Raw genomic sequence first — 23,909 nt, 5'->3', positions numbered from 1 at the left:
GTCAAAGTGGAGCTATATCACGTCTAGCTGTTCCTCCATCCATCCATCCATCTTCTTTAATGGCCCTCACCATGTGGCAGTGGCCAAGGGAGGTTTCTGCCGCCATTCTCATGCAGTAATTAAGGCACTTTAGCCCGGCCGACACAGCGGCTGCCCGTGTGCAAAGTTACAGCTCAGTGGAAATCCTATATTAGTCGCTCTCTGCTGCGCACTACCTTCTGAGAGCCTGACAGAACCATCGGCGATGTGGAACAATAACTTGGTAGAGCGTTTTGACTCATATACGACTCTAATGCCTGTGTGTTAATGATGGAGCTAGAACTGGGGGGGTTGATTAGCTTAGCTTAGCATAAAGACTTGAAGCCGGGGGAACAGCTAGCCTGGCTCCTTCCAAAGTTCGAAAGCAAAATAAAAGTTCCAAAATAATTACAGGAAGTTACATTTCTGATGTATTAGTGAGATTTGGGGTGCTGGTAGGCGGATGTTTTAACTACAGTTCCATAGTTAACTATGGTAAAATAATCCCAAAAGGTGTTAAAGTCCACCTGTTGCTTTACATATAATTTATTTAAAGGAATAGTTTGACATTTTAGGAAACATTTGCTTCTCATCTAGCTAAATAGTCAAATTATTCCTTTCATAAACTAGCGGCTAAATTATGCGTGCAGTGAATTAAATAATTTGTGTTTCAACTTACGGTGAATACCAAACTTGGAATTCTGGCCACACTTGTTAATAACCAGAATCATGATGAGAAGGAAAGTGCAAGCAAACACAGCAAGACCCACAGCCACAGACACCTGTTCAAACAAAGACAGATTTACAGTCACACTCAGTAACACCACTGACGGTCTGATAACTAACACTAACTGATAGTCATATTTGTGGTGGCGAATGTCGATGCACGGACGTACCACAAATACTCGACTCTCCGGGTTCTCGGTGACGTCCATGTTTGATTTGTTTGTCGGAACTGAGGGGCAGGAATGAGATTTGTTTAGACGGACTGCTCATCAAGTCTATGCAGTGTTGAGGAGACATGCTGGGAGAGTAGTTACTTACTTGGATTCATATCGGGGACTGGCGTGAGGGAAGCGAGAACACAAACACAGTTATGGACACACATTAAAGAGAACCGAAGAAGCAAACGGTGATATTAAAGGGTGCACTGAAAAAATGTAGCAACTTATCAAACACACACACATACGCACAGTTTCAATATTAAACCTTTAGCTGATGAATACAAATTGGTTATTTTCCAATAATTATTTATAGAAATAGTGAATAATGTTTTTTTTAATGCAGTGGTCAATTTTGAGATTTTGGGCTATTTTGCTTCTATAACATGACTTCTTTCAGACTACTGGAAAGAAATCATCCAAAATAACCATTTGGGTGTTTAATTTCTACTTTGTCTATTTGTGTCTGTAGAATTATCCTAAATTCACCAGAAGTAAGCAAAAGATAATGCCTCATTTGCATGTTTGAACTTAACATTTGAAAAAAAAAAGAAAAGAATAATCACCTAATGTAACTTGGGAAGTTTTAGGGTGATATCTTTTCTTTATATTTTTTACGCTGTTGACAGTATTTTCTGATTTATTTCTGGAATATTTTCCACAACACTACACATAGAAAATGTTTTGTTAATGTAAATTCTCAATACCCTTGGTGAGGGCCGTTTGTGTTTGATGTTATTGAGGTTCCATAACTTCATATTTACATCTAGAAATGTACAGAGGTATGTAAATACCTGAAGCACTAGCCCGCACATGTATCTATGCAATAGATCCTTAGTACAGAATATGACATTTGATCCTGATTATTAATTCATTTTTATTTATATACTTTACTTGAGATGGCAAATAGAAACTAATGTTTAGTAATTGGTAGTTAATAAGTGTGTATTAGTGTTATGCTGCTCAACAGCGGGTTCAGAGTTAATCAGGAATGATCCAGATCTCTAAGAGCTAATCATTACATAATGTTTCATTAACTTATAACTATCTACTATATAGTCCTCAATGCAGACTTGTTCAGGAACATTTCCTTTATTTTTCATCCATTGCTTTGTAACCACTCAGTGTTTTGAGGACCTTGTTGAAAGATGTTGCATATTAATCAGTGTTTCAACACTGGAGCAAGCCGTGCTGAAGAAGATAGTCAGATAGATTCCTCTTTTAGCTGCCCTAATGGCCTCCTCTGCTCATTATGGGATATGCTGCTCGGAAAAATAATAACCTTCTGCGGCTCCAAAACAGTTTCAGGAACTCACCTGGAAATATCCCCTCAGGATCGAGCGGGTCGAACGGGTTGTTCATAAACATCCCAATGGCCGTGGCCTCATCTCTTCCCAGTTTGTTCTGCACGATCAGAGTGTAGTTGCCGTTGTTCATGTGGGTGGGCTTGTTGAGGAAGAGGCATCCATGTTTCACTGATCCGTCACCCGAGTCGGGGATGAGCTGGGTGTACATGAAGATGCTCGGTTTGAGTTCGTTGCCATTGTAGCGCCAGGAGATGGTTGGTTCAGGGTTGCCATCCACGACGAAGGGGAAACACCAGTGGTGCTGCGGCACGGCGTCCCTCAGGTAGATGATTCTGACTGGAACTGATGGGAGATGACAGTTTTGAGAGTTCAGGGGCAGTAGGTGATTGGGAAAGGGAAAGTGCTTCCTTTGCTCCTGACTTTGTGTTTCTTATTTGGAATGTCAACTTGGAAAGTAAAGACTTAAAATGAATAGTGTGTAAAGAGATGGAAACAGCTGGCCTGGTTCTGTCCAAAGGTAGCTACACGGTCCTTAAATGTATCTGTTTAGTAATCAATTAATCGGTTTTCGGTTTGTTGCTTTTATATCACTGTAGATTAAATGCATTTAGGTTTTGGGGTTCGTATGACAAAATTAAGACGTCTCGTTGGGCTCTAGGAAACTGTAATGAGAATGTTTTCTCTTACTATTTATTGAGATTTCAAAAACCAAGTGATTAATCAATTAATTGAGAAAATATCTTTAATTTAAGTTAAAAAGTACCATGTTTCCCTCTGAAGTGTAGTGAAGTGGAAGTACAAAGTAGCAAAAAATGAAATAATAATAAAAGTACTTTTCACTGGTCATTGCCAATAAATCAAAACATGATTACGGAGATGTTCCTTTAAATGCACAAGCCTACAGGCAACAATTGTATGCTGAATCTGCACCTTCATCATGTGCAACATAAAGTCGACGGTTGGTAAAGCGTCCTATAGTTTCCTCTCTGAGTTTCCATGAATCAATGCTCTCCATCTGTACATCGAACCTGTGCTGACCTGCTATGAATAATGAATCCCAGTCGTCATCGTGGCCCCAACCACAAAAGCTACCTGGAAGCTCCGCAGGACGTGAGGTTACAGGAAATGGCCTCGTCTAGATCGAACACGGACTCTCAAGTGCAGAGACCCCTCACAAGTCTACAGCTCTTAACCCATGACCCAGCCTCAGAAAGTGCTGTGCTCAGGGGATACTGAGGTCTTTTCATCCAGAGCCCGCTGAGGTCTGTTGTACTGGGTGAAAATTAGCGACCCCTACTAAACTTACACAAGCTATTTCACTGCAGGGGATAAAAGGAGGGCTAGCATTATGTTTAGTGAGCCTGCCAGCTCTCACTGGAGGATTTTAGACAATGAACATTTTCAGGGAATACACAAAATGATTCAGTCCAGTCCAGATTCACAGTTAACCTGAACCTTTCGATACAAAATATTAACTTTTGTGACGATGGATATGAAGAAAACTTGTGTTCTGAATCCACCTTTTTACTTTAAATGACATCGCAAAAAAGACACATGCTCTTTTATGAAAGGGAAGCCACATGAGCGCTATGAATCAATGGCACAGAGAGCCACTCAGCAGTAAACACCCACTGTTCAGGGAGGTAATTAAGAGTAATTAAAGGGCTAGCGGTTAACGAGTGTCCGTCCACCAGGGGGGCTGATGTTGATAGATTAGCTGCACTAACGCATTTACAGACTGCCAATCACTGCGGATGAAGCGGTTTTCCGGAGTAGGAGGGAAAAGACCATTAGCACAGGCTCAAATCAGATCTTAGCACGGGCTTATCAGCCCCATTTTCCTGACGTTCATTATCTGTCCCTCGATGCTCGTGCATTTGGCCTCAGCTGATTGGCGCCCCTGCTCTTTTTTGGCTTTATTTTCTAATGAGTGTCACAGAGTTGGTGATATACGATATTGTTTGGGCAGTATTTTTTCAGTAATGTATCGCTAATGCATCTGACAGTGTTTTCCATGGGACCGCTGGGTGCTGTCATTCCTCCGTGTTCCTCGACTCGGAGATGCGCTAATGCATCTGAAAGGCGAAAACAACAGCAAACCTCCTGGGTCAAGCTGCAACTGTAGTTTAGAAGTACAGTGTATGTGAATTGAAGGAGTTCTTTAAGAGCAAGGTGAGGTAAGCTCACTCTCTTTTGTCCTCTCATTGTATCCCTCCTTCACATGGCTAACCATACCTGCAGCACTCCACTCATACTATTATAACACTTCTCGCCAGTCGCCAGAGTGAGTGGCAGATGACAAAGAGCTCCATTAGAAGCGTGACGGGCACATGCTCGTGTTTGTGGAGGGGGTATTTAGAAGACATCAGTAGTGCATTTTTCCTTTCTCAGGCTGTCCACCCTGCCTGCACTAGAAAAATGGCCCCAGTGTGCTCTCGCCCTAACCTCCATTAAGCCCCGACGACTTGCTTTGAGCCCGTGAGCTTTCGAGAGTGTGGTTTTATTTTGCAGGCACTTACACTCAATGTCCAATTGCACCATCTCCTCCCCGGGCCCAGCTTGATTCTCGGCCTCACAAGTCAGGTTGTGCAGGTTGTCGTTGGATGAAGCGTTGGTGAGGAAAAGGACCAGCTCTAATGTGGAGCCCCAGATTCTCTCCTGTCAGCAGTCAACGGTGCAGACAAAGAGCAGAGGAGGTTAATGCAGCCCGGTCACAACTGCATATAAATCTCTTAGAGGGATACGGGTTAGAGGGGTGAAATGGGATCCAATTTACTATACTGTAGATCAATAGATTACAGAACCCAACTGAACTTTATTTAAACGGCTTTAAGCTGCAGTTTGTCTAAAGAGCTTTACAGCACAGTGAGAAAAGCAGAAAATAAAGGAAACAGTGAAATGAAATGAAATCTACACACAGACACGTGGCCTCAGACAAATACAGCCAGCAATAGATAGCAAATGATATTTTGTTAATGTATGTTTACATTTACTGAATTTACTCCACTACCTGGGTAAAGAAGTGAGAGCGGAGCTCATCAGTTCGCCATCTCACATTGGGAGTTGGACTTCCTGTCACTTGACATGCAAATGTCAGGTTGCCTCCTTCCTGAATCTTTGAATCTTTGAAGGGGACAATAATCACCTCAGGCAGACCTGGGAGCAGCAGAGGAGACAGCAATGAGAACGGGTCGCTAATGCGATGGTACGACTGAGTGAAGACAGCCAAGCTTTTTTTTTTTTTTCTTCCTTTCTTTTGGCAGTTCAGAGAAATGGCACCGCAGGGCCAAAAACTCTCTTATATGTTTCCTGGCAACAAGATGTTCCCGCTCTATGCGATTAAAACGGCAACGCTGGCGAGCCAATTTCTTCCCTGCATTTCACTGCACCTGCTCGTTGAAGGCATTGATATGCAGAAGTGGATCGACAAATGGTTATTATTTTTTTCCTTTTCAACTGGATGAAGCTGCGTTATTTTGACATATTCTTAACACCACATGAGAGGGAGACTTATGCCATGAACTTTACATTAAAATATAGCAATATTCTCTCCAGATATGTTTTAAGATGTGGAAAAATACAGAATGAAATTGTGTCTCATGTGTTTTTCCAAAAACAACATAATTTTTGATTTAATTACCGAATTAAAATTCCTACTTTTCTGTCATTGAAACAAATCCAGAATCTATGAATATGCAAACATTTTTTAGACTTGATCTCTGGTTGGAACATTTTGCACATCTTACTGTTGACATGCAGTATTACTGATAACATTATATAACATCAGTGCAAAATTAAAGTCTGGAAGCCACTCACTGCAGTTATCTATCAACAAAGACTGGAGCGGTACTTCTAGATCGTCGGAGAAACAAGACAACATTTGGTTGTCCACGTCACCGCGTTCATTCCGCTGCCACTGCTGGAGCCAGTGGAGGTCACATGAGCAAACGAGAGGGTTGTCCCTCAAAACCCTGAGGAGAAAACGGAGCGAAAGTCATCTCTACTGGCGACAAATTCAATTTCTAATTCCTTCTTTGTCAAGAACACACAAGAAAGAACTTCAACCTTGACACATTATTAATAAGATAAATAGGAGAAACTAATGAATGAGTTGTTTTGTTTTTTAATCGCAGACATGCTCGTTTTATGTAAAAGCATAAGAGTATTGGCTTCTTTTATTATATTAAAAACCACTAACAATTAAAAGAATTCGAAACTTATGCAATATTGAAGAATCCTTGAAGAATTTCACCTTTAAATGGAAAATAACCTTTCGTTCCTTCTAACTTTAAATTCTTCATAATGATTCAATTTTTCATAGCTTTCAAAAACCCTAATAGCTATGCGCAGCATGGTGAAAAGGGGATGCTTTGCACGGATAAGTCAGCCACTTTGTAAAAGGCAGCAATAGTTGCTCTTACAATAACTAATTATGTTCACCCATGAATTATCCTGTTGGTGAAAGCACAATGCTGTATGTCCACGAGAACGCTGAAAGGCCTCCCGACCTAGAGATTACCCTTAACAATTAATATTTCATCTTTTGTATCTTGTACCTTGTACCTTTCATCTTGTACTTTAAAATATGTGCACATCATAAATCAAGTCAGCTGAGAAAGACAAAAGCCTCTTTCTTACAGTTTGTGTTTTTTTAGAACTAAAAAACGCTGTTGCCCTTGGCGAATTGAAATACCGCAGCAGCAGGATTTCTTGATTATCAAGCTGTGTTAAGTTAGTCAGACTGTGATGTAGGTTTGATATTAGGCTTGACCTTTCAAGTTAAAGTCAGCCGTACTCCCCTATGGCTGTAAAGGTACGGTAGTTCGCTGCTCTGCCATTAACGGTGAGAAGGTTCTATCTGTGGCTTGCAACGAACAAAAGGTTAAGAGGAGGCACAACAGGTGAACCGGGTAAAAAATAATCTAAGTAATAGATTTAATTATGGAACTGTAAAGTGCTCTAAAGAGCTATGTTTAAACATGTAAAATGAGGCAACATCTAATACTAACGTTTGGTGAATTTAGAAGAAATCTGCAGGCGCAAATAGGCAAAGTAGTAAATAAACACTTAAATGTATATTTGGGATGTTTCTTTGTGGAAGAAAACTAGCACACACTCTCAAAATTGACCATGTGCATGAAAATGTTTTTGCTCGTAGTGTCTCGTCGTAATCCTAATCATATGTGGAAAGTGCTTTGTCAACAGCCAACAGCCAACTTGACCTTCTGGAAAATCAAACGTATTTGAATGAATGAGAGAGTTTAAAGGGACTCACAGGTTGAGCAGGGGCAGAAAATGAAACACCCTCCAGGAGATGTGTTCCAGAGAGTTTGATGCCAGGTTCCTATGAAAAGATGAGAGGAGACACATGATGTTACCAACATTTGTTTTCTTGTTCTATCGCTATTCAGTAGTCAACTTATGCTGCACACTATTTTATACAACCTATGGATGTACCTTGTTCAGGAAAGCTTTTAACGTATCGTGCTTAATAGTTAGCATGAGAGGAAAGAACCACCTGACCAGATAAAGAAGTCTGCACATAATCAATAAGGTAACAGTACCTTGACAGTGTATTTGAAATGAGTTTTGTATTCACGCCGTCTGCTCAAATGTTGCTTTGAGAAAAACGTATACATCTTTTAGAAAAGAAATTGAACTTTTGTCAGGCGAAATAAAAGAAAAATGAAAGTAAAAATGGTATTTTCATTGTTTTGCAGTTGAGTTGCAGTGTGATTTGACTGCTCTCTTTCAGAGCGATGCTTACCTGCTTTGAATTACCCTCAGTGGAAAACGTTAACGCATCCAAATGGGTTCTGATCAATTACCTTTGGCAAGTATTTCACACTAGCCAGGGGCTACATTCACAAACAGTTCCAGCACACCTCTCTCCGTGTTTGCTCAGTGTTCAGTACATTAGGTGATTAGTTTAGAGTCACAAACACTTCTCGGAGGAAGGGCGCAGCTCGGCTACACAGACTAACAAACTCCATTCGCCAGTATTTGGAGGAAAACAGTTTCCGATTTTTGTAGAAAATGTACTATTTGTGTACAGTGTAGTAGTAAAGTAGTTTTCAGCCATGTTAGCTTCATGGCTCTAGGGATGGCAATGTCAGTCCATCGCTTTGGTCCAGACTGAAATATCTTGACAACTATAAGATGGATTGTCATGAAATTTGTATGAACGTTCAAGGTCCCCAGAGGATGAATACTCATGAATTTGGTGGTACCTGACATTTTCTCTAGCGCCACTATGAGGTTGAACGTTGCGGTTCGACATGAAATGTCTCAACAACTATTTCCTATCATGGGTGGATTGCCAAACTTGGTATACATATTCATGCCTCCACTCAGGATAAATTGAAATCACTTTGGTGATCCCCTGACTTTTCATCTAGCGCCATAATCAGGTCACAATTTTAAGTTGTCCAAAACCTTTGGTTTGGTTTGTAACCAAACACCAGACACCGTTGGACACTGACCAAACGTTGGCATTTGACGAGTTGGGGAGTGAGACCGGGATGGCAAAACTGATGCCAATCCCATCAGCCTCAGTTCTAGTTTGTGTTTATGCTAATTGGCACATTGTAAATACTACACATAGACATGGTAGCATTGTCATTGTGAGCATGTTAGCATGCTGCCGTTAGCATTTAGCTTGAAACCGCACTGTGCTTGTGTACACTAAAATAGCTGTGGACTCCAAGGTTTGTGTAACTTTAAAAAATTTCAAAAATATATAATACAGTCATTAAAAAACATTATTGTAATCCTGTCAGGGGTGAATGCTACATATCTTTTTGCCAATCCTCTCAGGGCTCTAAAATATCATCACAGTGCCTCTCAAATGATCCTCAGACAGCCGAAGGACCAGGCTGTAAATAAACCTCCCCCCAGAAGATGACAAAAAGCCACACTGGGGAGCGCCCACATGGAAGCCAATACATATTTACTCTGGCAGGGCCAAGGGTTCAATTATTTGTTTTCCCTGCTCCCAAAAGTTTATGTCAGATGGGTTAGCCATTGGGGCTTATCTATTACCAGCTCGATTCCTACCCGGGCCCACAGGGGGAGAGCAGAGCCGGGAATAGCAGCTCATTTTCTTTTGGCCTTTGTTAAGTACTGAATTTAATAAAAGATTATAATAGAGATCCGTGAGGGTTGTGGGTGGAGACGTGAGCAGAAGTAGAAAAGGGAAAGTGGTCCACTGCTTAGTTTGGTTATAGTCTTTCCCTCTTAATCTCAGAAATACATCTGTCACACAGAAGCCCCTATACTCCCCCCAACCCCGACCCACCCTCTCCCTCCACAGTGAAGTATTGATTAAGTGATAATGGACCCTTAGTGGAGTGTATTTATTATGCATCAGTTGTCGATAATCCGCCAAAGTGAGCGAGTAAAAGGTGACTGGTGGATGTCTTCTCCAATTTCTCCAGCCCACCCCGCCCAACTCTTCCACCCACCCCCCCACCCCATCTCTGTTCCTCGAAAACACTGCTGTCTTTCAGATAAGCAATGTGGGACATGTCGCTCACGCTCAGTAGAACGATGAGGACAAGATGGAGGCGATAAGGGTCAGCTGCTGCTGAATAGACAGATCTGATGGTTCCACCAGATAAGTCTTCATGGTATTATTAATTGTTGGGCCTGGCGTGAGAGGCCAAACTGATCACAAATGTAAAGACCGAAAGAAATGACATCATGTGACTTTTAGAAATAATGAGTGAAAACTCAGGCTGCCTGCTAATTTGTTTTATAGATGATTGTTGAAAAAGGAGGTGGGTATTATTGAATATTATGTTCACTATTATACGATAACATATGTTTCTATGGTACAGTATTTGGCACATTTATTAGCATTAAAAATACAGTATAACATTAGTTTTTTGTGAGTAACAGCTGAAGTAATTGATTTTTCAGCTGGTAAAGATTACGTTCACTATTGATTAATCTGCTTTAATCTTCAGGTTAGTTTATTGATTAGTCAAATAGTAAAAAATGCAAATCACAATTCCCCAAACCCCATGGTAATGTCTTGAAATTCCCTGTTCTTTCCAAAACCCCAAATTATGAAATTGATAAACACTCATATTAGAGAAACTGGAACTAATACTGAAGTATGCTAATTTGTCTAAACTTGCTTGCATTTGTTACAAAACAGCTGGATGTTATATTTTACATGACACCCATCGAGAAAAACGACGTCTAATAAATGCAATTTGTGGTTCACAAATGATCTCACACATTTACCAGATCTGTGGATGAGTAACAACCATTTGAACGAGCGACTGAGTCACTGTGATTTTGAGAAATGCAGCAATATTAAAGGTCTGGTTGAGCAATGACTGACAGCGACAAATAGGCTGACCCACATACAGGTCAGAACATGACACGCGGATGACAATCCTTTTGTATTGACAAGGACACTTACACATACTGGAGCTTGAGGTTGCGCTGGAAGGCATTGGCAGAGATGAGCCTCAGCTTACACAATGTGACCGTGCTGGAGAGGAGGAGAAAGCACAACAAACATGGGAACACGGTTTGTTTAGACTGAAATAAAGCACTATACAATGCAGGTAATCAAATAGAGTGCGAGTTAAATAAATGCAGGAGTTGCATTATTGTCATTATTCATTAACCTGGCAATATTGTTTTCTCAAATAATCAATAAATTGTTCGCTCTGTGAAGTGTCGGAAATCAGTGAATAAACCCCAAATTGACAAACTCGCAAATATCTTCAATTAGCTTTTTGTAGAGACGCTCCCAATTGAAAGGTTAAAACCTCTTTTTCCTTAAAAAGGGACTTAAATGATTCATATCTAACTGACTTTCATCTTTCAGATGGTGGACAAGTGTGTGTGGACACACTATACTCATACACATTTTGTGGACTTTTTGTGTGGAGCTGCTTTTCATGGTTTGGTTCAAGGCCACTCCTATTGAAGGAAAATCTGGTTTCCACAGCGTACGGTGATATTTCGGACAACATAGTGTGCACCCAACCTTTTAGAAACCCTGCCAGCAAACTGTGATTGTTCAATCAGAGCTCAGCAGCCCTAACCAGGCATGGAGAGCTTTGGATTTCGCCGCATGTTGAAAGTGGTTTGTACAAGGCTGTAGTAAGGGCAATCAGCTTTAATTGGTAACAGGGTTTGGAGTAAATGTAAAAGAAAAATACAAGCAACAGTGTTATGAATGGATTCAACTTTTTTCAACCTTCCGTCTGAAAATGGATTGTTGTGAATAAGAGCTTTGAGGGTTAAATCGGCTACCTTCTCGTTGCATACTGTCTGTGCTGTGCCAGAGCAGAAAGCTTGATCGGCATAGCAACAGTAAGTAAAGGGGGGGGTGGGGGGGGGGGGGTTACTGAGCGGTCAGTTGTATGGAGTTACATAATGTATTGAGAATGTGTGGACACAACAAACAGTATTCAGTACATTGCAGTGAAACAGTATTACAACATGTAACAACATGAAGTGTTGAAATATTGTCTCAATGAGAAAAGCATTACTTACAGGTTCTTCAGCTCTCTGTAGTTAGCAAGATCAATTTCTGTTATATTCTCCAGGGCTGCTTGGTTTTCTATGTAACTTGTTAATGAAGGAGAGAGTAAGAGATAAAGAGAGAGAGAGAGAGAGAGAGAGAGAGAGAGAGAGATGCAAGGTAAATACATACATTTAGTTGTGACCTTCATCCTGTTGTGTAGATAATCAATCTACGCCCACGCTCAATGAAAATAAATGACACAAACCACTTACAGAGTTTCAGAAACAAGGGAATGAGTTCCTTCTTTAGGGACTCACAAAATAATGATGAAGAGGAGTTTATCATCATTCGTGTTCATCATTTAGGGCGTTCTAACCAGACAACAAGAAGACCGATTTGCCATTTTTTTTTTAAAAAAGGCAGTGAGAGTGAACCAGAGAAATATAGTGATGATGATAATCCTCAAAACACTGAACGCGACCAAAGAGGCTGAATTGAGTCACCTGCGTAACCTTTGTGTCAATACGCAGCAGCCAATTACTGCAAACTATTACCCTCAGTTAAAAGGTGTTATTATAGTTAGGAGAAAGAACAGGAAAGACTGGGAGTGAGTGAGGATCTGAAACAATGCTCATGTGAGTTGAATGAGAGCATAAAGAAAGGCATCAAAGAAGGAGGGCAGCATTCAAATTTAACCCCCACTGACATGTCTGACCTCCCCGACGTCCACCGAACAAACGGATAACAAAACCAACTGCCAGCCACAGAGCTGATATCAGAACTTAATCAATTGCTCATGTGGAAAAAAAGCATAATGCCTTAAGAGACGCCGGGTAGACGAGACTGATGGGAAATTCTCCTCAGTTAGTCATTTTCCACTTTTCCAGACACAGCCTACCTCAGAATAACTAGTGAGATGTAGATCAATTCAGCACTCAATGCAAGGACAGACAGCTCTTTTCATGGGAAGTATGAATAGATGGCTTGATCGGACCCACCAAGGATCTCGCCAGCGCAAACTGCCTGCCCCGTTCTCCTCCACCTCTCACTCCACCCTATACATGGACGTCGTCCATTTAGCGCAGAAGGACTCTTCATTAACTCGATTCAAATAGTGAAGGATACGTGCATGTCTTCAGCCCTCTCTTGAACACATATCCTTGGGAAAGCGTAATAAAAAGAAATTATAAAAATAACCTTTTTTTTAGATGACCCCAATGGAAGATTGAAAAAAAATATGCATAAACTTTAAAGATTAACAATAACATATTTTTAAAGCAAATAAACTAAGCAGGAAGTACTTAAAGGTGCTTTAGGCAAAACAAAGAGCATGTTGTCTCTTGACAGCTCTCAACATGGCGACAGATGAGCCGCCAGCTAATAGCTAACGTTGCAAACAGCGCTAACAGTACAAACGATGGCAACAGCGCTGACAGAGCTGTTGCAGTGTTAACCTGAGGGGGAATAGGAGGATGGGCGCTACGCTTCTGGGATGATGCTGTCGTCAGTTGGGACGGCTGTTATCAGCTGTTACCACCGTATGAGAGGAGCGCAGAATGGCGACCACGAGCTAACCAGTGGGGCACGCTCACGTGCACTAACATGCACTGAATAAGGGAGAGCAACTTCATTGTCTACATTACACCAATATATCTTCACTTTGCAAATAGTCGCTGGCTGTTATATTAATGCTCTGAGAGAACCTTTCAAGATTAGTTTGTTGGAATCTAACCTGAGGGCAACATCTTATTCAGCTTTGATTGTCTGTCCCGCCCTGATTAGTTTCACCTGTCCCTCATTAGCTCTGCACTCACCTGTCCTTCACTGATAGTCTCAGCCTTTATGCCAGCCCTGTTCCTCTGCTCTTGGTCAGTTTGATTTTGCGTTGCTGTGTGGAGTTTTGCCTGCCTTTGGGACTTTGACCTGGTAAGACTGTTTGTTTGCTTTATTAAAGTATCTTCATTGTGTTAGCCCGTCTCTGAGGCTGCATTTGGGCCCTTCATGACAACACGTTGAGCTCTCAGGGCCACTGTAGTTTGGGTCTCTGAAACAAAGTGCTTTGCTGTTAGCAACATTAGCATGGGCAAAAGGGGAATGAGCAGCGAAAGACCCTAGCTTTTGCGCTTCATGTGGTTTTGTTTGCATTTAAACTACTCCCAAACAGTCTGATGAAGCAGACTAAATGAGCTTTTCAGTATTTAATTTTCAAACAATTATGCCTAAGCATGTTTAAATATAACCTTTGATTATTATTACACAAATATTTGAAGCTATTAGTTTAAATATGGTGGAAAAAAATGCTTTTTAAAGTACATTTTGTTGAGACAGCACAGCAGGTGCTGAGGACAGCGGACTGGTTCCTCGCGGGTCATGTGATGTATCAGGACTTTAAAGCACTTTCAATGGTTTCTGTGGGTGCTGTTCTTTAGAAAAAGCATCAACTGTTGCCTCTGGTACTGTAGCTGCCAATTCTGGTGACCGAGAATTGATTGATTATATGAAGAAATATATTCTTATGTGTAAAAATCATTCGCAAACTGACTTGAATGCTGTGAAAGAAATGTAAAAAAGTGTAGTATTTTCCTCTGAAATGTAGTGAAGTAGAAGAATAAAGTGGCATGGATGGATATATAGATACAGTACTTGCATAATCCATGGGGACAGCTCTTTGTCAAGCAGTTAGCTGAATATAGATTTGTGTTTAGTGCATATGCCAAAAAAAAAATACCTGCAGTAATTTGTAGTTGATGACAGCCACTTTCAGCATGTGGCATTGTTTCAACCCTCCAGTTCTCTGTTTGTCAGCTGCAAACACAAACCTTTTTATTCATGTCTGATTGACCCACACAGCAATAATGTGATTACAGGGCAGGTGGGCCCCAGGATCACCCATCGCCCTTACTTATTGGATTGAGCCAAGTGGGTTGTATATCATCTATTGTTCCTGGGTGGAGGCATTGACTGGCAATTCACAAAATTTAATTTATAACTCGGTGTATGATGAATCTTGGCCCCCGTTCCACAGTTAATGGCCCCTTGTTTGTTCCGCGTATCGGCTATATTCCCTCGCACTGCCAATTCGGCGAAGTGTTGTTGTTTGCTGGCATGTAGAGCACCGCGGTAAACAGCAGCCGGAGAAAGGCCCGCTCACTTATTGATCGAACGGTTCAGAGAGAATGTCAAGCCTCACCCTGAGCTCTACGGAACATGTTCAGCTGCAGGTACAAGGAAATACCTCTGCGAGAAGAGAGAGGGGGCCAGGAGAGCGGGCTGTAGGTGAATAGAGGCAGAAAGCAGCAGTAAATTGACTTGCTCCACTAAAATAGCATTTCACAGATGTAGTTCCTTCTTAGCGAGTGCTAATTGCTCAGATCTGTGGACAGGAACAAAGAGAGAACAGCGTGGTGGTGCAGAGAGTGACATTTACTTTTTCCACACTGGAGCTGATGGTGGGTTGCATAATAATACAGCAGCCGTCTTTAAATCACAGGTGGTCAGTTTCTGCATACCTTTTTCATACAAAGTTTTAAAAAGCCAACGTTAAATGACAGTCATTTGCTGTACACGTGCTGCAGCTGAGTGAGAAGTCTTAGTTCTTCTGAGCAATAACTTGGAGGAGTTTTGTTCAAACACCTTCCCCGCAGTGACCGCCCGTCCATAAATATGTGGCAATCAAACATGTGCCATGTATGGCTGTGAAGACCTACATCGAACCAGCCTCCAGACCACAGCAACAAGTGAAGATCTGCTTCTTCTATTGAGCACCAGTTGAACCACAGGACATGAGTTGGGTCAGGACAACCTCAGTGACAAACGCAGGTCGGCAGATCTTTCATAAAAAGTGGAATTTACATGAATTGGAAGTGGAATTTACACATCCATGTGCAGTTTAAGTGAATGGGCACGATATTGTTGATTGTCATAGTGTTCAACCAATCAGATCTTTAGTTTGACATGTTGGGCGTATTCTTTGACGTGTCAGCGCCTGCTAGCCGGCCTATAATGACGTCAGCATTACGTGCAGCTCAGTGTCCATGTGTACGCGATGTGCAGTGTGCTGTGCTTGGTCAGTGGGCGAGCACGTGACTATCGTGAAACGAAACTTAACAGCAGAGGCTTAGTCGGGTAGTGAATCACATCACGTGATGCAGCTCAGCCAATCAAATATGGGCATTCTGACTGAGTGAGATGTACCACACACCATGACACAGGGGACTGAGATGAGGAAAGAGATTGCAGAGCAGTACGTACAATGCTCAAGTTGTGAAAGTAAAATCATAAAATGATCTCTTTGGGCCGCGACTTGTCATTAAGGAATGATGTTGGGTCCCACAGCCAGACCAGCTGAGAACCAGTGTCATCCATGAGCGCAGAAAACATTACAGTGCATCCGGAAAGTATTCACAGCGCTTCACTTTTTCCACATTTTGTTATGTTACAGCCTTATTCCAAAATGGATTAAATTCATTATTTTCCTCAACATTCTATACACATCAACCCATAATGACAAAGTGAAAACTGTTTTTTGCAAATTTTTGCAAATCTATTAAAAATAAAGAACGAAAACATAACATGTACATAAGTATTCACAGCCTTTGCTCAATACTTTGTTGAAGCACCTTTGGCAGCAATTACAGCCTCAAGTCTTCTTGGGTATGATTCCACAAGCTTGGCACACCTATTTCTGGGCAGTTTCTCCCATTCTTCTTTGCAGAACCTCTCAAGTTCCATCAGGTTGGATGGGGAGCGTCGGTGCACAGCCATTTTCAGATCTCTCCAGAGATGTTCAATCGGGTTCAAGTCAGGGCTCTGGCTGGGCCACTCGAGGACATTCACAGAGTTGTCCCGAAGGCACTCCTTTGTTATCTTGGCTGTGTGCTTCGGGTCGTTGTCCTGTTGGAAGATGAACTGTCGCCCCAGTCTGAGGTCCAGAGCGCTCTGGAGCATGTTTTCATCGAGGATGTCTCTGTACATTGCTGCATTCATCTTTCCCTCAATCCTGACTAGTCTCCCAGTTCCTCCCGCTGAAAAACATCCCCACAGCATGATGCTGCCACCACCATGCTTCACTGTAGGGATGGTATTGGCCAGGTGATGAGCAGTGCCTGGTTTCCTCCAGACATGACGCTTGGCATTCAGGCCAAAGAGTTCAATCTTTGTTTCATCAGACCAGAGAATTTTGTTTCTCATGGTCTGAGAGTCCTTCAGGTGCCTTTTTGCAAACTCCAGGTGGGCTGTCATGTGCTTTTACTGAGGAGTGGCTTCCGTCTGGCCACTCTACCAAACAGGCCTGATTTGTGGAGTGCTGCAGAGATGGTTGTCCTTCTGGAAGGTTCTCCTCTCTTCATAGAACAACACTGGAGCTCTGTCAGAGTGACCATCGGGTTCCTGGTCACCTCCCTGACTAAGGCCCTTCTCCCCCGATCGCTCAGTCTGGCTGGGCGGCCAACTCTAGGAAGAGTCCTGGTGGTTCCAAACTTCTTCCATTTCCGGATGATGGAGGCCACTGTGCTCATTGGGACTTTCAATGCTGCAGAAATTTTTCTGTGCCTCGATACAATTCTGTCTCGGAGGTCGACAGATAATTCCTTGGACTTCATGGCTTGGTTTATGCTCTGATATGCACTGTCAACTGTGGTACCTTATATAGACAGGTGTGCCTTTCTAAATCATGTCCAATCAACTGAATTTAGCACAAGTGGACTCCAATCAAGTTGTGGAAACATCTCAAGGATGATCAGTGGAAACAGGATGCACCTGAGCTAAATTTTGAGTGTCATGGCAAAGGCTGTGAATACTTATGTACATGTTATGTTTTTGTTCTTTATTTTTAATAGATTTGCAAAAATTTGCAAAAAACAGTTTTCACTTTGTCATTATGGGTTGATGTGTATAGAATGTTGAGGAAAATAATGAATTTAATCCATTTTGGAATAAGGCTGTAACATAACAAAATGTGGAAAAAGTGAAGCGCTGTGAATACTTTCTGGATGCACTGTATGTTTACCCGAATATAAGCTTCTGCATTTTCCAGATGCTCTAGGACTAATCAAATGTATTGTAAGTCTCGTACCAAAATGTACGTACATTTAATATGTACATAGTTACAGTCTTAGAAACTAATAATAACTGTGGCGCCATGATGTGGTTATAAGGAGGTATTTCAGCTGCAGGGCAGCAGTGAAGGCCTAGGTATAAAATGCACGGCCCGCCACTGCTTTTCACAGCTTACTTTTATAGTCAAACTTCACCCCCTTTAAGTCACTTTCCACCAATCAAACCAGTCTGTTGAACCACAAACGGAGCACATCTGGTCTCTTCACTGTCATGCTCTCATGACTTTGTTTTTATCAAGATAACCTTTTGTCAGAACACAACCCTTTGGCAGAACACACGATTCGTGTACGGGAAATGTTTGGATACAAATGGGAGTGATTCATTACAATTTGTCTGGTGTGCCCTAATCACTTCCTAACGAATGGACTAAACAATAACAAGTATTGCTTGACCTCGCCATAGCGGCGTTGCATCATTGGATAAGTTAAAAAAGGTTATTTTCCCAAAATGTCAGGACTCAAACCACACATTCCTGATGAAGCTAATCTTTTGAGTGTTAAAAACATAATAAATTACATCTAAAGATGCTTTTTTTTTTTTACTTAATCATTAAATAAGTGCTTAATTAGTTTTGAATACTTAATGTTTTAAAGAAAAGTACAACTTGAAATCAAGATCAAGTAAAAAAAAAAAAAAAAAACAGAATTAGGAAGAACAGAGTTTGTCACAGAGTTTATGAACTCTAAAGTTTTGTTACCGGACCAAAACAAAAGTATATTTCCACACATTCAGGACAGATTTTCCATCTCTTAAACTTGCAGCTATCACAACATAATAAAAAACACCAAGTTTTCTTGAGTGTGGTTTCCCACAATACTAAAGAGTTGATAGTGCTCAGATCCTTTAAAGACCCCGAGGCCACATGTTGAGGCACAATGGATAATAGGACATCAGTTCCCGTCACTCTGGGCCAGTTATTGTCAGTAGCAATCCATAATTGATTTCCAATGACCAGAGTGACAAAATTACTGCCATGCTAATGCATCTCAAGCAGTAGTAAATTTACTTTCCATCAAGCTGCCTCTGGACTTGGCTAACGCAAAGAACAACTTCTTTCTACTCTCAACAGAGCGGAAATCTGATTGTATCAAATAATGAAAGATAAATAAAGCTTTGCGAGACAGATACTCTCGAATACTTTGCTGTTGTACTTTGGTGAGATGTCATCATTACCTCTTGCTAAACACAACTGGACAAACACCGCTGAGAACAAACTCTCCTCGTGGTATGAAAACAGACAACACATAAGGAGAAATAAACAAATGCAGAAAAGCACTTGTTCTGAGTCAAAGCAATGGAGAGCAACTTTATTGCACAACCTTAAATGAGACTTCTTCGTCCACTGCTTCTATATCACTCAATCGGAAAACTTCACAAATGATTGTAGAGTGATTTCTATGATCACTGCATTTTAACACCTGGACTTGATTAACTCAATTGGACAAAACCCAAAACTATAAGCAGTTATCCAGATCACATATGAAGCCATTGGAAAACTCTGCCATTGAGACCCTCGTAAACAAATGCAATCCCAGCCAAAGACTGATAACATGAACACAAGCAGACAAAATCAAGCTTTGCAAACCACCAATATCGAGGCATCTGATGAACTCATGCTGATTCAAAGGCGCATGCAAAGCAGGTGGCCCATCATACTCACATCTCTGTCACGTTCTCGCTCTCCTGCGGGGCCAGTGCCGGGACGCTGGCGATGCCATTGGGCTCCAGGCACTGCAGCATGGCAAAAGAGCACCGGCAAGCCGTCGGGCAGCCTCCCAAGGCGGGTGCCGGCACCAGGCTGAGCAGGGCGAGCACCAGGGGCAAGAGAAGTGCCGGGGCCCGCGGTGCCAGAGCCATGCTCAAAGGAGGATCTTCTCAGCACCAGCGGGAGAGGCTTGGCTGCTGGCAGTTGGGAGTTAGTGTCTGTGTGCTTCACCTAATGAAGAGTCAGCGAAGAGAGGTGAGGAGCTTTCACACACTGTGGCTCTTCGCGTGGCTCTCTGGCAGGGTTTGAGATCTCCAGCTGGTCAGGGTCTGGTGCTGAGCCACAGCTGTACTGAGCAGCAGGAGGGGCAGGCAGGCAGGCAGGCAGGCAAGGGGCCTCTGGGGACACGGTGGTAGTGGGCTGCAGCCTCTCGCTTTCTCCCTCTCTCCTCCACGATGAAGGGAGGGGCGAGATAACATGGACCAGAGTCACCAGACACCTCTGAAAAGCAAGAGGGAGGGGTTAGGGGGATGAAGGGTGTGTTGATGATGATGGTGAGAGAAAGATATGGGTGATGGAGATCTCATCTGCCTCCCCTACCCCCCTCCCCCTCCCAGGGTGAGAGGTGTCCTTCCAGTAGCTCGAGGTTCAAGCAGAGCCAAGAAGTCAGGGCTCTTGGGGGGCCTGGATGCATGCAGCAGCGCTCTCGCACTAGCACTGTAGCAACATCCTGCCGTACGGATGGGTGATCTCTCTGTTCTTGGAGAATCGATTGTTTGGAAGGTTCGTGATTGTTGACTTAGGAGGTCAGAGATGAAGTTAATGGCTGTAGCAAAGTGGGGAGGGTTGGGGAGACAGGCTATCTGCAATAAGCTGCTTTTCAACAGCGTGAACTCTGAAGTTTGTTACTTTACATCACAGGAACATACAGTGTTAGCCTCGCAAGGCTTGCTCACAGTTTGCATTTTGCTCAGTGTGATAGGGAATGCACTTTCACTCATTTCAAGTGGTGTGTACAACTGCTGACTCTCTGTGGAACATCAGCATTATCTCTTGCTACACATGACTTGGACAAACACCGTGAGGATTTTCAAGCAGAAAAAACTACTGTGGATTTTAGACCTAAATGTTCCACTGAAAACTTTAGGTGACCAGACCATGCTTGAGGCTAGCAGCTTGAGGCTACATCAGCCGCTACAAGCATAACACACCTAAATCTCAGATTGAACCGTCAGTGATCAAGTTGCATTGTGGGTAATGCAGGCTTTGACAAGGAAGAAGAATGTGAAGATTAAAAGACATTGATTTAAAGCTATCCATCATGAATCCGACAATGTTATAGAAGTTTTAATGCTTCATCGGTGGAGTAGCTCTTTGAAAGTCACAGTGATCTTGTTTCCACTCACACATTTTTATGCACCTTTTGAAGTTTCGCATTACAAAAGCTGTATGGAATTATGCAAAAATGTTTTTACGCTCGCTTGGGGTGTTTTTTGGTCGAAAAAGAGTCGCTAAATAGGGTGTGGAAACACCTATGCTGAATAAGTTCTGACGTAGCGAACATTTAACTTGTATGACTGATCAGCTGGTTCTGCTGTCTGTGTCTTCTTGGATATTTTTTCCCATAAGGTGACAATGCTTGTCTTCATCTACAGACAGCATGAAACATGGCTAATAACATGAGAGAACCAATAAAAGTTGACCAATTGAACAATTCCCGAAGACCTCTCTCCATTCTTCTACTGTACACGGGTTAGATGGCCAAGGCATTTTGTTTTGTGTCCAGTTCTCTACGTATACTTTTCTTCTGTTTACTGGCGGGCAGCCATGCGTAGCCTTGAGTGCCTTTTGACAAAACTACACTGTAGTCTAGTTTATATAACCTGTCAATTGACAAATAAAGAGATTAATACCGTGTTGGTTGCTCGTAACGGCAGCTGTTGAAAACACAAACGGAACATGTAGGTGTGAAAGCCTTCGATCAATTTTAAATACATACTCCTCTGTGTTTTATTATCTACACCAACCAGTACGCATTCGGCCAAGTCACCAATTAGCACGATCGCTCGTTAAACTGAAACACCTGTTGCACTGAAACAGTCGTGATCCTGAACAGAATTCTGTAGAACTTGAGTCAGCTGCTGAATGTCGATTCTGGCTGAAGGTGCAACAACCAGACGCTTTGATGATGTTGACAGTTTTATTTCAATGTTTTAAAGCTTGAAATGATGGATGTGGCAAAATACGACTTTCAGGAAGGAGGGGTTGTAAACTTTTGTGTTTTCAACTCCTACTCAAAGAGAAACCATGCGAGCAGGTGAACTCTACATCCTCTACTCTAATCCTGTAACTACTAACATAGCTTGCTATATGTTCTTTACATGAGCAGAGACGGTTTCTTCCCATGGGACGGATACTGTGCCCCTCCTCCATTCCTCTCAGTCACTCTGCACATGAGTAAGGTCATAGTGTCCCGACCACAATTACTGGCCATAAGCTGAATAGCCATTTTTGCTGCCGTCGTCAGGATTATCTGGTGGCTTAATTACTCTTCCTTTTACGCCCCTTTTTTTCTTGAGTCTTAGCTCAGCAAAAACTGTGAATGGACAAGACGCTTATTTGCAGGGAAAGTGCAAAAAGTGGGAAAGTGAGAGCTCAATCAGACCAGTTGAAAGATGAAAAAGTCAATGGGAAGCATTAGCTGGGAGGTGTAATTAGCAATCACACAAAACGAACATGCAAAGGAGATCATGTTGGATCTGATTCTGATCTGTTTTTACAACTACTTCCTTTAATTGTCCAGCTTTACTGTACACATCTTATATTATAGTTTATGTGAGTTTCTCTGTGAACAGATGACAGTTCTACACTTGTGATATATGCTTGATGTGGCGAGTCAACAGCAGACATTTCACACACCCTCAGTATATCCTGTAAAATGTAAATACTTGCTAAAATCGTTGTATTAGCTCTATTCTAGTGTATTTCTTATTTTCCCACAGCGTTGTCGCCTGCTTTGTATACAAATGAGAGCTTAAAGATGCAATGTTTTTCTCAATTAAATCCATTTATATTTATATTCTTGAAACTTTTGAAAACTGCAGCACAATCATTTGCTATAAGGAGTCTCTCCATCATACATCTCCAGTTAGGTGGGACACACAATACGTCCTAATAAAACAATAACCAATCAGGTAATTTGCAGTTGGCGACCACACGCATCATCAAACAACGTTCCTGCAGAGGTCCTTGTTAACTTTACAAAGGTGTCGGTTAGAATAAAACATCTGTTCTAAACAATAAATGAACATGAGACGAGATGATATGAAGAGTCTATTCATGCCTATTCATGATGATGAATAATGGTAAACTAAAATGTTCTGTCTTTTCATTCTGTGGCTGATATTTTTCAAACCTTATGTTTTTATTTTTGGGTTTCTTCTGTCTCCTGATTTCCATGAGAGGCAGACTATTCAAATGCGACGTGTTTACCAAATCATGCTCATTTCTTTCCGTCCTCCTTCTTATTTCAATCTGCACAATTCATTTACAGATGATATAATTTCCCAAGAGCCATGTCACAATTTTCAGCCCCCTATCATTTGGTGCTATAGTGGACATTTGACAGATAATAATGGCCTCATGTCTATCTGGGTATTTAATTAGATTACTGTTTTAATGCCTTATGTTGATTGATGGTCAGAGAAGGGGTTAATTGCGACACTTGGCTTTTGAACCAATCTCGCCAAAGATAAATGGAGTGGTTAGGACTCACAGGGAACAGACACAGCCACTGTTGCATCCTGTGTTATGGACTTGACCATGTTACCAGCCATATCTCCACCATGTGTCCCTCACTTCCTCTCGATATCTGCCTGGAACACACACACAAACATGCAAGTGCATGAAATCTATCAATCCATACAATGAGATGAAATGATAAGGCAACAAATCCCATGAAGAGAGAGTCGTATAGATATCTTTTTCCTGCGTACCATAGAGCTCCATTGTTGTTGAAAACACATCAGTGAGCCGCATCATTGCACTGGGTGACATGTTCCCTCATTATCATGAACATGGGCACTGTAGCTTTTCAGTCAATCCCACATACACCGTCCTGCAGCTGTAAATGCTCACTGGACACCAAATGACTATTAATCCGTAATTTAAAATAGTCCCGAACAAAAATGCGATTCCTTCCTGTTTAAGTGATGTCTGTTAAAAACGATAGTGCCCACCTGTTTAAATAATATTTCAATGTCATTTAAAATATTAAAAAAACTACTGGATGTATTGCAATAAAAATGTTGCACTTTTCTTCTAGCGCCACC

The 23,909-nt window shown here is 41.8% G+C and overlaps 1 protein-coding gene across 1 annotated transcript in view; it reads right to left on the bottom strand.

The window, feature by feature from the left end:
- The window catches only part of ntrk1 (neurotrophic tyrosine kinase, receptor, type 1), a 30,663-nt gene extending 10,704 nt beyond the window's left edge, over positions 1-19,959 (bottom strand). The window contains exons 1-10 of the mRNA XM_031867348.1: positions 19,534-19,959; positions 11,786-11,860; positions 10,698-10,769; positions 7,542-7,610; positions 6,083-6,237; positions 5,277-5,422; positions 4,786-4,924; positions 2,276-2,608; positions 915-973; positions 698-800 (exon numbers count right to left, since the gene is read on the bottom strand). Of these exons, the coding sequence (XP_031723208.1) occupies positions 698-800; positions 915-973; positions 2,276-2,608; positions 4,786-4,924; positions 5,277-5,422; positions 6,083-6,237; positions 7,542-7,610; positions 10,698-10,769; positions 11,786-11,860; positions 19,534-19,730 (1,348 nt within the window). The 5' untranslated portion in view covers positions 19,731-19,959. The remainder of the gene's footprint in view (positions 1-697; positions 801-914; positions 974-2,275; positions 2,609-4,785; positions 4,925-5,276; positions 5,423-6,082; positions 6,238-7,541; positions 7,611-10,697; positions 10,770-11,785; positions 11,861-19,533) is intronic.
- Between the last annotated feature and the right edge of the window lie 3,950 nt (positions 19,960-23,909).

Source organism: Anarrhichthys ocellatus, unplaced genomic scaffold (assembly GCF_004355925.1).
Source record: "Anarrhichthys ocellatus isolate YVR2014 unplaced genomic scaffold, GSC_Weel_1.0 scaffold39, whole genome shotgun sequence".
Lineage (NCBI taxonomy): Eukaryota > Metazoa > Chordata > Actinopteri > Perciformes > Anarhichadidae > Anarrhichthys > Anarrhichthys ocellatus.
The sequence above is the reverse complement of the archived record's forward strand: the minus strand, read 5'-3'. Positions and strand labels throughout refer to the sequence as shown.